Raw genomic sequence first — 15,908 nt, 5'->3', positions numbered from 1 at the left:
TACTCATGCACGAATTTCGTGCACCAGGCCTCTAGTATGAGTATATTACCTAGTGTTTAAAAAATAAATAGGGGTGGGGTGGGAACTGGGTGAAGGAGAGCTATTGGGGGGGGGGGGGGGGAGGAACAGCTGTAATAATCTGAACAATAAAGATTTTTTTAAAAATAAAATAAATAAATAAATAAACAAATAAGCCAAAACCGGTTTGGCTCAGTGGATAGAGCTTTGGCCTGTGGACTGAAGGGTCCCAGGTTCCATTCCGGTCAAGGGCATGTACCTTAGTTGCGGGCACATCCCCAGTAAGGGGTGTGCAAGAGGCAGCTGATGGATGTTTCTAACTCTCTATCCCTCTCTCTTCCTCTCTATAAAAGATCAATAAAATATATTTTAAAAAATAAAAATAAATAAAAAACGTAGGAAAAAAATAAAATAAATAAACAAATAAAAATGTAAAAATAGAACTCCCTTTAAGGAATAATTAACAAAATTAAGGTACAGGCTGCTGCAAAGGAGCATGAGGCAAATACATTCGAACTTTCTGGGAAGGAGGTCCAGGGTGTCTTGTTAAATGTGATGAAGCAGGTTACAGAACAGTCTGCAGAAGTACCGGCCCTTTTAAGCAAACACACATAACAACAGAAGTGTGCTTTCTGCCTACAACCATGCATCACGAGGAACCCTCTTCCTGGCCCTCACACCATCATATCAAGCGTGAGAATGGAAACCCTTCCACCTTGATCCCTTTATGTTCTGTTTTCTATGAATATGGCCACAAGGAAGTCCCTTCAGGATGAGATGAAGCAATAGGATTCTCCCCCATCTCAGTATTTTGCTAAAAAAATGTCAAATATTTTCACCTTTTAGCTAAACTAACCACTAGTTTCTCTTTATTCTCCTCTTTATGGCACATTTCATATGTTCCAGGTACTGTGTTCATAAATTTACATATATGTTTTCATTTAATCCCTGTAACAAGTCTGAGACCAATGCTATACTTAAGTCACTTTTTAAAGATATAGAAAACTAATGGCCAGAGAGCTTAAGTAATTACCTTCTGTTTTTGTCACATTTGCATTGAGACCTTACTCCAGACCATAAGCTCTTTCCTCCAGGATCCTGACTGAGGCTATTAAAAATACCTACAGCCTGGCCAGTGTGGCTCAGCGCAGTTGAGCATCTATCTACCCAGGAACCGAGAGGTTTGATTCTCGGTCAGGGCACATGCCCAGGTTGCGGGCTCAATCTCCAGTAGGGGGCATGCAGGAGGCAGCCGACTGATGATGTTTCACTCTCATAGATGTTTCTATCTTCCTATCTCTCTCCCTTCCTCCCTTCCTCCCGCGCTCGCTCTCTCTCTCTCTCTCAAAATCAATAAAGGGGGGAAAATTTTAAAAACAAAACAAAACCCCTCCATAATCACTCCCCATGTGGTCCCCACCCCTCCATGGCCCACATACTTGTTAGCCCTGGATGGAAGAAGCCTATTTAGGGAGTCAAGACGGTTCCCCAAAGCCCATTAGTTATATCTGTGCAACAGGCATAGCATTAGTTCCCTTTCAGATCCCCTCCCTGCCCTTCTGCATCGTTGTTCTCTGGTTCAAGGGGCATGGTGGAACTGCATGAGAGAAGTGGAACAAACACTGATTAATTGCCTCCTGTGTACATGACCTGGTGCTGATATGTATGATCTCATGCACTCTCAATCATCCTGCAGTTCCAGCATGAGTAAGTGCACAGGTCCTCACAGGTATGGAGGGTTGTAAACTGAGACTTACACTTAAGGCGCAAAGCCAACATGGAGCTGCTCTCCATAGATGGAGCCAAGTGAAATATCCCTCTTCCCTGGGGCTATGGGTAATGACAGGCTCAGCTCTGCCAAAGCAGGCAGTGCTATAGCTTTTCCCTCAAACTGCTACGTGTGATCCAGGGATTCTCTCTGCAATTGTTAAGTTGTAGAGTAGGAAAGATTAACACTCACAAAAGAGAGAATATAAATGGCCAAGGAAATGAGGATAAAAGTGTTGTATCTCATTAAAATGCAAAATTAAAACGTTGGTAAGTCTTTCACTTACCAATTTCCTGCTTTTTAAATCTAATATCTAGCACTGGCAGGGGAGGGTCCTCTCTCACAGAGCTGCTGGGAGTATAAACCACTGCAATAAGGTTACATACACTAAGTAACCATTTATGATATCAATGAATTAGAAATAACCCAAGGCCCCTATGAAAGATGTGGACAAAAAGGGGTTCTACAAAAAGTAACCTCGAAGGATAATGGGATTGTAAATTCCTAACCAGGCAGGTCAAGGTCGGTAGCCATGTCCCAGGCATATAACTTCTTTAGCACAAGGTTTACTTTTGCCTTAAGCAAGCCCTGCCCATTGTTTCTGTGAATCTAGGTTAACACACCTTTGAAATGCCTCTTTTCAGAGCCTTCCAAAACTCACCCACCTTCACAATCTTGTTGGCTGTCCTATAATCTAATCCCCACCTTGCTCTCTCCCACCTGCATGTAATCCTCCTTAATTCCAAATGCAGGAAAGAAGCTGCAAACTGTCATTTCTTGGAAGCATTTGAGATCTTGGTCAATTTGACTCAAATAAATTACGATAAAAATTATCTGCAGATTTGGAACTTTATGTCAACAAAGTAGAAAAATTTAGAAAGAAAAAAAAAAGTAGAAAAATTAGATTCAAGATTTGCTATTATGTCAAAGACAAGATGTTTTCAATGGCATTGATATGCCATAATATAACCTGATGTTAAAGGGCTTTATAAAGCAGAATTTAAAAAAACAAACCACCAAATATTTGTTTCATCTCTGGAAAGAAATACAACAAAATATAAGAATGTTGTTTTTCTGGCTGACAGGATTTTAAATGATTTGGATTTCCCCCTCATTACAGCCTTCTGTTTTCTAAATTTTCCACAATGAACGTATTTCTTTGTAAATAGTTATGCAAATAATAAAACGATGACAGGAAAGAAATATACGCAAACTATTAAAAAGATATAGTGAAAGAACACATAAGTTGTCTTCCTGTTTCCATTTCACTCTGACAATTCATGTGTACCCTGAAGCCTGGGAAGAAATATGGATGCTTTAAAACATGTAAAATTAAAGGAGGTGGAAGAAACCACCGGTAATTACCACCGTGCAACCTCCCATAGCCTATCTTCCTCCTAGACCACTTTATCAAATACCAACAGGAAATCTGCTCTTTTTTCCAACAGATTATGCTTCAATTAGCTGAAATACCTTTCCTCTAATCATTAAAGGTCAGGAGCCTGCCTACCTAGCTTAACTGAACACAGGTTAGCAGTGAATGGAGAATCTGAAGGTAAAGGAAGTTATCATTAAGTTCCTTGAACACCCGTATAACCATACCTACTGAAAGTAAGGGGTTCATTCAGTAGGTATCTACACCTAGAGAGGAAGTCTTAACTAATCTAGGAATGCAAAAGACACAGGCAGAGCCAGAACCGGTTTGGCTCAGTGGATAGAGCGTCGGTCTGCGGACTGGGGGGTCCCAGGTTCGATTCCGGTCAGGGGCATGTGCATTGGTTGCGGGCACATCCCTGGTGGGGGGTGTGCAGGAGGCAGCTGGTTGACGTTTCTCTCTCATCGATGTTTCCAGCTCTCTGTCCCTCTTCTTTCCTCTCTGTGAAAAATCAATAAAATATAAAACAAACAAACAAACAAAAAAAAGACACAGGCAGAAATGACAATCAGGACTGGAAAGGAATAAAGCTGGAAGGCAGGAGGACCATATGGAGGCCGTCATAATGACACAGACAATGGCCCAGAGAAAGCAGTGGCGGCAGGAAAGGTACTAAGGGTGGGCCTTACAGGGCGGGGAAGGCAGGAAGCATGGGCAACCACTTCTGTTGTGTTCCTGTCACGTCTGGTATAGTCTGGTCACAAGCACTGAATACAAGCAGAATGGACAAGATGTCCCTTGCAGGCCCTTTCCAGGAAGAAGAGACTGTGACTCCAGCCTCGAACAAAGGTGAAGAGGTAATCAGCTGAAATGTGGATCACCGTTGTAAACCTGCTCTAGGAAATGATTGCAGCAGCTCTGTCCTTTTATGATCGCTCGTACCAAGTTGTATGTGTCCCAATTATTAAATAGGCATTTTATATTACTAACATCTCGCATTTCATTTAAAACTATCAAAACTCTATTCAAATTAAAAGCAAGCTGCAATAATCTTGGTTAGAGCATCTTCGGGAGACGCCAAGGTTGCAGGTTTGATCCAGTCAGGGCTCATATAAGAAACAACCAATGAAGACATAAATAAGTGGAACAACAAATCTCTCAAAGAAAAAAAAGTAAGCTGCTTGACCAGAATCAATCCAAAACCCTTCAGTCGGAGGGCCAATGCCCTAACCATTGAGCGACTGGCCAGGCCTTGTCTGTGAAGCTCTTTATCTGACCTTCAATTCTAAATGGTAGCTTTGCTGGGTAATCTTGGTTGTAGGTCCTTGCTTTGCATCACTTTGAGTATTTCTTACCACTACCTTTTGGCCTGCAAAGTTTGTTAGAAATCTGCTGCCAGTCATATGGGCGCTCCCTTGTAGCTAACCTGCTTTTCTCTTGCTTTTAAGATTCTCTCTGTCTTTAACCTTTGGCATTTTAATTATTGTCTTGGCGTGGGCCTTGGTTGGGACTCTGCACCTCCTGGGAGGGAAGAGACCCTCCCTTCTCCTTACAGTACCCCCATGATGGGAATGTTGGTTCACTTGAAGTTGTCCCAGAGGCTCCTTACACCATCTTCATGCTGTTGGATTGTTTTTCCTTTTTGCTATTCTAATTGGGTGTGTGTTTTTTTTTTGCTTCCTCATATTCCAAATTGCTGATTTGATCCTCGGTGTCCTCTACTACTTGCCGATTCCTTGTAAATTATTCTTCACTTTAGTGTATGCTTCATTTCTGACTGAACCTTTTTTATGTCATTGATGTTCTAAGTTCTGTGATGTTCTCATTAAATTCCTTGAGTTATCATTAAGTTCCTTGAACATCCTTATAACCATTGTTTTAGTTCTTTTTCTGGAGATTTCTTCTGTTCTTTCATTTGTGACATGTTTGTCTCCGCATTTTGGCTGCTTCCCTCTGTTTGTTTCTATGTATTAGGTAGAGCTGCTATGTCCCCTGGATTGGTAGAGTGGCCTGTGTAGTAGGTGTCCTGTAAGGCCCAGTGGCTCAGCCTCCCCAGTCACCTGAGCTGGTCACTCTAGATGTGCCTGTTTGTGTGCACTGTCCTCTTGTAGTTGAACCTTGATTGCTCTTGGCATCACTGGGAGGGATTTACCTCCAGGCCAATAGGCTGTGAGGACCAGCTTCGACTATAGCAAAAGAGCTGCTGTGCAGGAGACACCCTGATGGAGCAGGAGTTGCTACAGTGGGGCTTTGGTGCTCACTGAGTCCACCCCTTGAGTGTGTCACTCATGGATGTGATAGGGCTGTAATCTGGCCTGGTCTGAAACTGACCACCAGTTGCCCTAGCTCTGGGGACTCCATGAGGTAAAAGTCAGCTACTGCCTGTGCCTTGCCTTGGGCTACCCAGCCTAAGCTAGAATGATCTGCAGATGGCTGCTACTTGTTTTGGGCTTGGAGGCGCCCAGGAGAGGCCAAGCTGTGAATCTTGGCAATCTGCTACTAGTACCAAGTCTGGGACCACTATCAAGAGGTATGGGGCACACTGAGGCCAGCTGCTGCTTATTTGAGAGATTTTAGGAAAGTCTGAAGCCTGAACTAGGATTGGCCTTTCATATGGAAAAGCCACTGCAAACAGATTGGGTGGAGCTGTAAACTGGGTGGGGCAGGGTCTCAGGGAATCACAAGGGCAGGGCGAACAGTGTGGGCTAGGTTAATGGAGACTCAGATATGGCGCCTGTTGGCTCTATGGTGGGGAGGTCTCAGCAAAGGAATAATGAATTCTTCCAGCATTTTTGTCCTGTACTGATGCCAGACAATTTAGTTCCTCCCTGTATGTACCTGGATCCTTTCAAGCTGCTGCCCCAGTGCTGGAGCTCAGAGAAAGTGAGTCTAAGTAAGTCCGTGTATGGGCCCTTTAAGAGGAACTGCCTAGGAATTTTAGCATCCCTTCATGTCACTCAGCCACAATCCCCACTGGTTTTTACAGCCTTAAGTTATGGGGACATCTCTTTCCAGCACTGGAACCCTGAACTGAGGGGTCTGGTAGCGGGGGGCGGGGGGTGGGGGGGGAGGGGGGAGTTTGGACCCTTTGCTCCTCACAGGGGCCTCTGTAGCCAAGATATCCTTCCCAATTAAAACCACCACATATAGCCCTGGCTGGTGTGGCTCAGTGGATAGAGCGTCAGCCTGCGGACGCAAGGGTCCCAGGTTCGATTCCCGGTCAGGGCACATGCCCAGGTTGCGGGCTCCATCCCCGGTGCGGGGCGTGCAGGAGGCAGCCGATCCATGATTCTCTCATCAATGATGTTTCTCTCTCTCTCCCCCTCTCCCTTCCTCTCTGAAATTAATAAAAATATATATTTTTTTAAAAAAACACCACATATAGGTGTCAAACCAGCCTGTTCTGTGCCTCCGCCCCTCCTACCAGTCTCATTGTGGCTTCTTCTTTAATTCTTAGTTGTAAGGCTTCCATTCAACCATCTGAATGATGGTTTTTCTGTAATTTAGTTGTAATTCTGCTGTGGTTATGTGAGGAGGTGAGTTCTGTGTTTACCTACTCCACCATCTTGACTTTTCAAGAGTGGTTTTCTTTTTTCTTTTTTAAAATATATTTTTATTGATTTTAGAGAGGAAGGGAGAGGGAGAGAGAGATGGAAACATCAATGATGAGAGAGAATCATTGATCAGCTGCCTCCTGCACGCCCCCAATTGGGGATCGAGCTCGCAACACTGGCATGTACCCTTGACAGGAATCAAACCCGGGACCCCTCAGTCCGCAGGCCGACGCTCCATCCACTGAGCCAAAACAGCCAGGGCAAGTGGTTTTCTTTTTTAAACCAACACTTTAGGTAACTTTCTACACATCAAGTCATAATCCTACATCTGGAAAATACTAGCACTGAATATAACGATGTACATCATCGGTCTTTACTGAGTGTTATCACCTGTCCAGTAAAACTACCTCTATCTTGGATGCTGCTGCCATAATGCAAAGCATGGCCATTTGGGTTCAGTAAGTCATCCATTCAATCTCCCACATTACAATACAAGTCTGATGTTGGGTTATAGGCGATTTCAAAAGAACACAATTTTGGAGATAAATTTAAGCCTTCGACATCCTCCAGTGTTGAGTAAGCACTGGGCCGGCTTTACAACATTCACCACAACACATGCTTCCTTCCTGGAGTTAATCTCATCAGGTGAGCTCTAGGCAGAGAGCAGGGCCAAAACCATGATCAGCCAACAGGGCTCCTGAAGACTGGCTCACGTGAAAAGCATTTGGTTTTCAAGTGCCTTAGCCTTCACTGAAAACATGAGTATTAAAGCTAATCCTATGTTGATTCAATACAGAAACTACGTTAGAGCGATCCAAGAAGAAAGGAAGGCGGGGAATGCTGTTACCGGGAGGGTGAAGAAAGCAGGGTGCTTCGCTTCGTCTTCGTATTTGCCTTCCGCTGAACTCCCAGCCTCCATGGATTTGGATGTAGTGTTTTTACCAATACCCATCATTAAGAGGAAGTGGCTGGTTTGGCTGTTGGGCTGCACTGGCTGGAAGAGAAGGCTTGTTCAAGCAGCGATCCCAGGATCAGAGGTGGCTTTTCTGGCGGCTAGAGCACCTGATTCTCAGGCAGAGATGAACCCCACAAGCACCATCTCTTAGCACCTAGAAAAGAGAGAACAGCCAAGTCACCAAAGCACAGAAACAACACAAGACACATGGTCATCGCATTTTTCTTCGGAAAAGTCAAAGTTATGCCCAAACATCCAAAAACATATTACTTTCTTACACTTTTCAAGTCCCCACTCCTCTGCATTTACGGTCACTCACTGATTCTAAATATCCCCTGGAGAGGAGACCATATCTCATAAAAAATATCAGAATCCTGGGGACTAAGAAATCGGTATTTTTTTGACGTGTATTATGGTCTATGTTTTACAGCCCAATATTATCCAACAGAACCTTCTGCAATGATGGAAATGTTCTACATCTGCCTTGTCACTTTCCACAAGGCTACTGAGCACATGAGATGTGACTAGTGTAAGAGAAAAACTGAATCAATTGTATCTCATTTTAGTTTTGATTTAAATAGCCACTTCTGGCTAAGGGCAACCATACTACACAGTGCAGTTATAGCCAATTTACTATGACTGGCTGGATATTAAAATTCTAAATTCCCTACAGGTGCCCAATTAAAGGCAGTGAAAGGCACTCAACGCATAAGAAAAAAAAAGGGTGGGGGATAAAACCAATCTAGGATCGAGTGACCACACAGGATTCCAGGTAAGTGGCAAGATGAACTTTAAATAGGCTAGAACACCACACAAAACATAGAACCAAAACATTCAATATCTATTAAATAACAACATAAACATAAAGAAGAAATCCAACCGCCTCCCCCACAATGGAGGGGAGGTAAAATAGTGAGAGATTAAGGGACAGGGGGGCAGAAGGAGGAGATCAACACTACTAGGCCCAAGATGGACCTGATACACTCTAAGGACCTCAGAGAAGCTGATATTTAACAAGGAAAAGCGCAATGCTGCAGGCTAAGAGGAAACCTAACCGAAAGTCAAAAGCAGGAAATTACTGAAAGAATCCTATGCAGCCAAGTTTTGGTGAAGAAGAAAATAAAAAACTCCATTTCAAACAACAGGAGTATAATTTGGACAATAAAAAATCCACCCAATGGCTTCAAAAATAAAAGGCACAAAGGATCCCTCCCTTCGAGGGTTGGCACATGTAAAATAAAACATGCCTAGGTATGCCTAAATTTTAATGGGGGAAAAAGTAGCACACGCAGGCTTCTAGGGATGAGAAAGGACAGAGAGCACATTCACTGGCACTCTGATTAGAATGATGTCAGGTCTTAGCACCAATTAACTTCCCACTGAGAATGAATAAACCTGGCCAAGCTGTCCAGCAAATGCGGAGACGCACCTATAAGACGTTTAGAAATACAAGTAGGAAGCCTCCTGTTCTAGGAATTCTGTTAAGGGCACTTTTCATTCAACAAATACTTTGGGTGAGCCAGGAAATTTTGAAATATAAACAAAAAAGAGAAAGATTTATACAGAATTCAAGAGTCAAAATAGTTGCCAGAACATTAAGTTCTGCCCCAATGCAATAGAGGAGCTGGGTACACACATCTTTTTCTTTTTTTCTGAAGTGGCTCTTTTGGTTTAAATGTTCATGCACATTTTGCATTCTTGTTCATATCATGTCTGTTTAAAGCAGTGGCTCTCAACCAGGGGTGATTTCTCCCTCCAGGGACATTTGGCAACAGCGAGACATTTTTTTGGTCATCACACCTGGGGGAGAATGATTTGTATCTAACAAGTAGTGGCCAGAGGTGTTGCTAAACATCCTAGAGTGCACAGGAAAGAGCCCACAATAAAGAATTATCTGGCCCAAAACATCAACAGTGCCAAGACAGAAACCCTGGTTTAAAGATATTTCCCTCCTGCCCTGGCTGGTTTGGCCCAGTGGATAGAGCGTGGGCCTGCGGACTGAAGTGTCCCGGGTTCGATTCTGGCCAAGGGCACATGCCCGGGTTGCGTGTTCGATACCCAGTGGGGGACAGGCAGGGGGCGGCCGATCAGTGATTCTCTCTCATCATTGATGTTTCTGTCTCTCCCTCTCCCTTCCTCTCTGAAATCAATAAAGATATATTAAAAAAAAAAAAAAGAAAGAAATTTCCCTCCTGGCCATTCCTGTAATGGCTGCTTCCTGGAACCTCTTAGCCTAAGCATTCAGAGCTCCAAGAAGGGAGCATTTTAAGTCAGACAGAATTATACACAGATCATTTATTTGAAACCTTCAGTGCTCAAGATCTAGCCACCTCAAGGTCCCAACATCATGGCCTCAGTTTCTATACAATTGTTCTTAGTCCTCGTTTCACTGCGTTTGGTGCTGCCTGTTGTTGAAGCAGAAGCCGGAGATGCCAGCGCTCATTGGGTCTGGTTGTCAGCCTTACAAGCATTTGTACCTGTTTGGGGGCACATGCACAAAAGGGAAATGGACAGGTGTGACACTGAAGGGCCTCCTGAATTAAACCCTGCCCTGAAAGCATTTGTGCTTATTGAGGTTAAAAACTGAGCTTTGGTGTCTGAAAGTTCCCAAGAGACAGTAAATAGGGTAATTTTACATTCATAGTTGTTTTCCTATAAATGGGAATAAACTGGTGTAAAATGAAAAAAATGGTGGTTGTTTTTTTTTTTCACAACAGATAATGCACTGAATATGCAGAATATAATTTATATCTGCTAGTTAGAAAGAGGGTCAAAGAAGTAAGCTGGCTGAAATTTGCATAAATAATATTTCATAGCATCAAAATTCGCAAAGCACATGAAATTGGAAGAAGGAAGCTCTTGCCCAGAATCCTAGGAGGTCACCAGTATTCAGTGGTAGTCACTTGCCTTCTACATCGGTGAGGAATCTTTCCTCCATATTTTTATTAGATTTTTGTTTTGTTATCCCCAAAGTTAATACTATACTTAGATATGAAATACAGCCCATCAAAACTTGAAACTTTAATTTATTTGGGGGAGGGAGGGAAGGTTTTAAAAAGTATGTTCAATGTACCTAATATTGAAATGGAGAAAAGATTTAATGTAAGAGAGATTTTTGTGAATGACCTGCTGCTCTCCCATAATGCTGGGATTATAAGAATAAATGCTCATATGAGTTAAAAATAATAATAAGATAAAAAATAAAAAAATACTTTGTGTTGACCCTGAAATGGAGAAGAGGTTTAATGTCTTAAAAAGCCTTATTAACTGAGTAATACACCCACGGAAATACTATATTAAATATAAACCCATTATGTTGTATATATGTATTTTTAAAAAGGTATTTCCCTCTTCCCAAAAATGGCATCCCAAACGTGCCATGTGGGTCCTTAGCACAAGATCACGTCCCCCAAGGGAGACATGTGCCAGTTTGAGAAGCAGGGACATGCCTATCACCAAATAGAGCAAAGCTCATAATGGAATAAGTCTATGGGACTTGCTGGGGTTTAGTGACTTTTTAAATAACTTTCCTTTTTCAAGAACAGGAACAAGTGGATTATTATATTTCTTCCTCATCTTTTCTGCTATTTGTAGGGGATATGAAGACCCACTTTATTATGCACTTTCCAATGCATAAAAGTGGGGACTTTCTATATTCAGAGGGGAAGTTACAAACATCACTTAGAAAACCCTAAAGGCTCTACTGGTAGCCCTGACAGAGATTGTGTGTTTTTACTTAGAATTAATCTTTTCCCTACATTTTTAATTAAAGTGTTCTGCAACAATTCCAAAAAAAATAAATAAATAAACAATCTACATGTTGATCTAGCCACCGCCACCCATAACCTCCCCACATCAGGCCGGGGGCGGGAAGGAGGGGGTAAAAGGGGTGGAGATATAACATGACAATGAGCATTCCTAAGAAGATCTGCCTGAAGTAGTTCCAGGGACCTTTACCTTGACAGCCAGCAGCTTGTTTTCCAAAAGATATGACAGGCAAAGATGATGGTGAAATACTGCTAGATTTTCACAAGACCATATGCCATACAGTCATATTCAGAGACGCCCACAAGCTCTCTGCTCCACAATCCCGCCCCATCGTCTTTAGCCTGCCAGAAGAGCTTTCCAATCCATGAGGACCCATGTTCACTTCAGGGGAAATTAACTTTTTTTTATAAAACTGATTTGAGAGAGGAAGGGAAAGAGAGAGAAACATCAACCCATTGTTCCACTCATTTATGCATTCACTGGTTGTTTCTTATATGTGCCCTGATTGGGGATCGAACCCACAACCTTGGTGTATCAGAATGAAACTCTAACCAACTGAGCTACCTGGCCAGGGCAAAAGGATGAACTTCTTAATGTAAAAGACATTTACTCTCCCAGGTTAATTTGGTCTGCATGTTTGTTTCAGACGTGGACATTCACCCTCCGCACATTCACCCTCCAGCATCAGGCACACAGGGGACAAGTTCCATCCTGACAAGACCCCTTTCCACCAAGTAGTCTGTACATTTTTCCCTACCAGGCGTTTAACTGACTCTCACAAGCTGTACTGGGAGGACCCATCCCCTCCTTTTGCCTGTCTGTTACACAGCAACATCCTTTAGAGCAGTGGTTCTCAACCTTTTTATTGCTGCGACCCTTTAATACAGTTCCTCATGTTGTGGGGACCCCCAACCATAAAATTATTTTCGTTGCTACTTCATAACTGTAATTTTGCTAGTTATAAATCGTAACGTAAATATCTGTGTTTTCCGATGGTCTTAGGCTCTACAGCAGCGGTTTTCAACCTGTGGATCACGACCCACAGGTTGAGAACCGCTAGCAGGGTCGCCTAAGACCATCGGAAAACACAGATATTTACATTACGATTCATAACAGTAGCAAAATTACAGTTATGAAGTAGCAACGAAAATAATTTTATGGTTGGGGGTCCCCACAACATGAGGAACCGTATTAAAGGGTCGCGGCAATAAAAAGGTTGAGAACCACTGCTTTAGAGTGTCCTGAAAACTCAAATGAGCACAACAGGGGAGGGGACCCAATAAAGTGTAGGGCAGGATGTTCTGAGAAGGGCTTGGGGCAGAGGACTGCAAAGCCTGGGCAAGATGGGCATCCTAGTCAGGCAAATGGAGGGAAGAAGAGGAGAAGACAGTGAAAGCTGAACAAAGACACGTACCCTTGGAAGTCCTAACAGGACAGCATTCCACAGCCAAGTACTCGGGAGTGACGAAGTGAAGACAGCCTCGAGGGCAGAAACAGACCACTAACAGAGATCAGAGTGCTCCAACCTGGCAGACTCAACTTTGGTGTGGGGAAATGCCAAGGCTCAGAGGCAAGCACAGCAAAAGATAAGGAAGGGGGAGAGTGGAATTTAGGGTATGTGTTAAAATTGTTGTGAAAACAAAAGGCAAAATCCCCCAGGGAATCTGACACAGGGGGCAAACCACTCACAGTCCCCCATCACCCCTCTTCTTACGCCTTGGGAAAGAAAAATCAACAAGGCCACTTGCTATCTTGGCCCTAACCTCAAGGCAAAGGGAAAAGGAGGGGCTGAAGGATGACAGGTCAGGTTCACCAACAATGAAAATGATGAGGACACCCAATAAGAGTAAGAGTAGTAACAGTTTTGCAGCTAAGTACCTATGTGTGCCAGGCACATCTCTCCCTTCTCATTATGCAAATGGAATTACTTTTCCCTTAGTATTACTTGATTTGCACACTAACTCTACAAAAGTAGGAACAGAGCTTCGGGAAAGTTAAGTAACTTGCCAAAGGATGCACAGCTATAAGCAGTGGAAGATCAAACTATGGTCAATATTCCTGTCCTAACCATGTTTATACAAACAATACATAAAACTATGCTCAATTGACAGCCAACCTTCTAGAGGAAAACAGCCTAGGCCAGCTGGCCTGCAAGCACCTTCTCTGCCTGACCTGCTGTGCAGTCCCTGCCCTCCTTGTGATGTGAGGGAGCTCTGAGGGGCAGGGATGGCTAAAGCCCGCCCTCCTCAGACCAAGAGTCCCCAACCTGTGCAGTCTGGTCACTCCACAGCCCAAGCCATCCTCTCGTCAGCAGTACAACAGCCTCTTGTCATTTTCTTGTTCCATCTCTACCACTTGCCCATGCTGTGGCCAGCACAACCATGCTATGGAAACTGCCATGCTCTTTGATGAGGTCACAATTGACACCCAAATTCCTTAGGAAGGCTACAGGTTCACTGTGTGAAGCTTGGCCCCCACTCTGCTGTCATTTCTGTCTTTCGGGTACTGAAGATATCGGGTCCTCTTCTAGCCTTTGGGTTCTTGCACACGCAGTTCCTCCCAAACAAGCACCCTTTCCCTTGGGGAAGCCCCCATCAGTGCTTCCTGTGGTCACACCTCTTTGCGTGTCTGGGAACCATGAAGATGGTTCTAACACAGTGAGACGGCGTCTGTCAGACAGGTGCAGAACAAGAGGCAGTATTCACAGCCGACAGCCCCAACTCTCAATGCTGAATTTGGCACCTATATAAAAGGCTCCCCCAAATTTGTAGACTGAATAAATGATCCTTTAAAAAAGGGCCCTGGCCAGTTGGCTCAGTTGGTTAGAGCACTGTCCCGATATGCCAAGATTGTGGGTTCAATTCCCAGTCAGGGCACATACCAGAACCAACCAATGAATGCATAAATAAATGGAACAACAAATTGATCTCTCTCTCTCTCTCAAATCAATGAAAAAAATTTTTTAAAATACCTGTTATCTGAGATACAATAGTTACATTTAATGTCAGGGAGAAGGCAGGGTGCAGACATTGCTGCTATCATTCAACTAACAGATGAGGGAAGTGTTTGAAAGGAAAAGACCAAATTATAGCCATATCAAGAAATAAGAAAATATGGAAGAATCTATACATAAATAGCCAGGTAGAAAACAGATGAGCAAACCTCCTTTGATGATGACTGAAACACACCCCAGATGCCAGCAATAAACATCTAGATAAGAAGATGGCAAACTACTGCCTGGACTGGTTTTGTATGGCCCCCGGCAAAGAATAGTTTTCACATTTTTAAAGGGTTATAAACAACAACAAGGAAGAACAAGTGACAGAGGCCACCTGGCACACAAAACCTAAGGTATTTACAGAAAAGGTAAGAGGATGAAGGAATTCTGTTTAAAATGACAATAATAGCTTTAAATACTTAATACATTTAACCAAAAATGTACATAAACTATAAACTAAGAGCCATGAAAGAGGTTAATAAAACTATAAACTATTACTAAGATCTATAAAAGAGGTTTCAATAACCAGATATCTTGTTGTGATTCTGGTAGCTCCATTGGTATGTATATCTGTCTACTGTATGTAAACTATACTTCAATAAAATCAATTTTTTAAGAAAAAAAAAATTTTTAAGTGTCTTCTCCCACACAGTCTGATTCCAGGGGCCTGGGTTGGAACTCAGGAACCATCACTGTTAACAAATGCACAATGTTCTGATGCTAATGGTCCTCAGATCCCCAACACCTTTGGTGGCCTGGTGTGGAATACAGCTGTTTTCTATGCTTCCATAAACCTATCCGGACAGGTGAGAGTATGACTAAGAAGACTTTGGGATAAAGAAACTCAAAACCTCTATTGGCCAAGTGGTAGTTTGGTCTTTACCGAGACAAACAAGAGCTTTCAGAGGTGGCCAGGTTCAATGATAAAGCACATTTTAAAAGCCAATTCATGGTTCTCTGCTAAATCCCATCATTAGGGGATTATAGCTGAGCTGTGGCTGCTCCATTAAATTCTGTTCAATGCTGTCATTTGACCGAACCCTTTTAACCCAAGCCAAAAAAAGATTATTGGAACAAATAACCTCTATTTGTATATGATCAACCCCCTTTAAATGTACTTACTTAAATGGTTGTCTAATACATAGGGTCCTGTCTTAGGGAGTTGACGCTTCTGAGGACTGATCCTAGCTGTCATTATTCTACTTAAGCGCAATGAGTGAAGGCATGGTTATTGTTTGATCTTGTGATAATGGTTATGCAAACAGGGTATAACTGAAAAACACCAGTCATCCTACAGCCTTTTCCAAAACATTCTAAGAACTCTTGCTCTTGTTTTTCAAACTGCAAGTCACTACCCACTTGTGGGCCCTGAAATCAACTTAGTGGATCTCAAACAGAATTGTTTAAATGATTAAATTTAACAGGAAAAAAAACTTCAGAGCACATCTCACAAGGGTAACCCAGTTTCAAGG

At 42.9% G+C, this 15,908-nt stretch overlaps 1 protein-coding gene across 4 annotated transcripts in view; it reads right to left on the bottom strand.

Annotated features, from left to right (window-relative positions):
- SLC23A2 (solute carrier family 23 member 2) overlaps nt 1–15,908 on the bottom strand; it is a 128,037-nt gene that overhangs the window by 71,674 nt on the left and 40,455 nt on the right. For all 4 annotated transcript variants that reach the window (XR_013814169.1, XM_079783906.1, XM_079783905.1 and 1 more), the window contains one exon: nt 7,563–7,824. Coding sequence is in view for 3 of the 4 variants with exons in the window: in XM_079783906.1 (XP_079640032.1) it covers nt 7,563–7,670 (108 nt within the window). In the remaining variant the exon portion in view is untranslated. The remainder of the gene's footprint in view (nt 1–7,562; nt 7,825–15,908) is intronic.

Source organism: Cnephaeus nilssonii, assembly GCF_951640355.1.
Source record: "Cnephaeus nilssonii genome assembly, chromosome: 11".
NCBI lineage: Eukaryota > Metazoa > Chordata > Mammalia > Chiroptera > Vespertilionidae > Cnephaeus > Cnephaeus nilssonii.
Note: the sequence above shows the minus strand (reverse complement) of the source record. Positions and strands in the feature narration are given on the sequence as shown.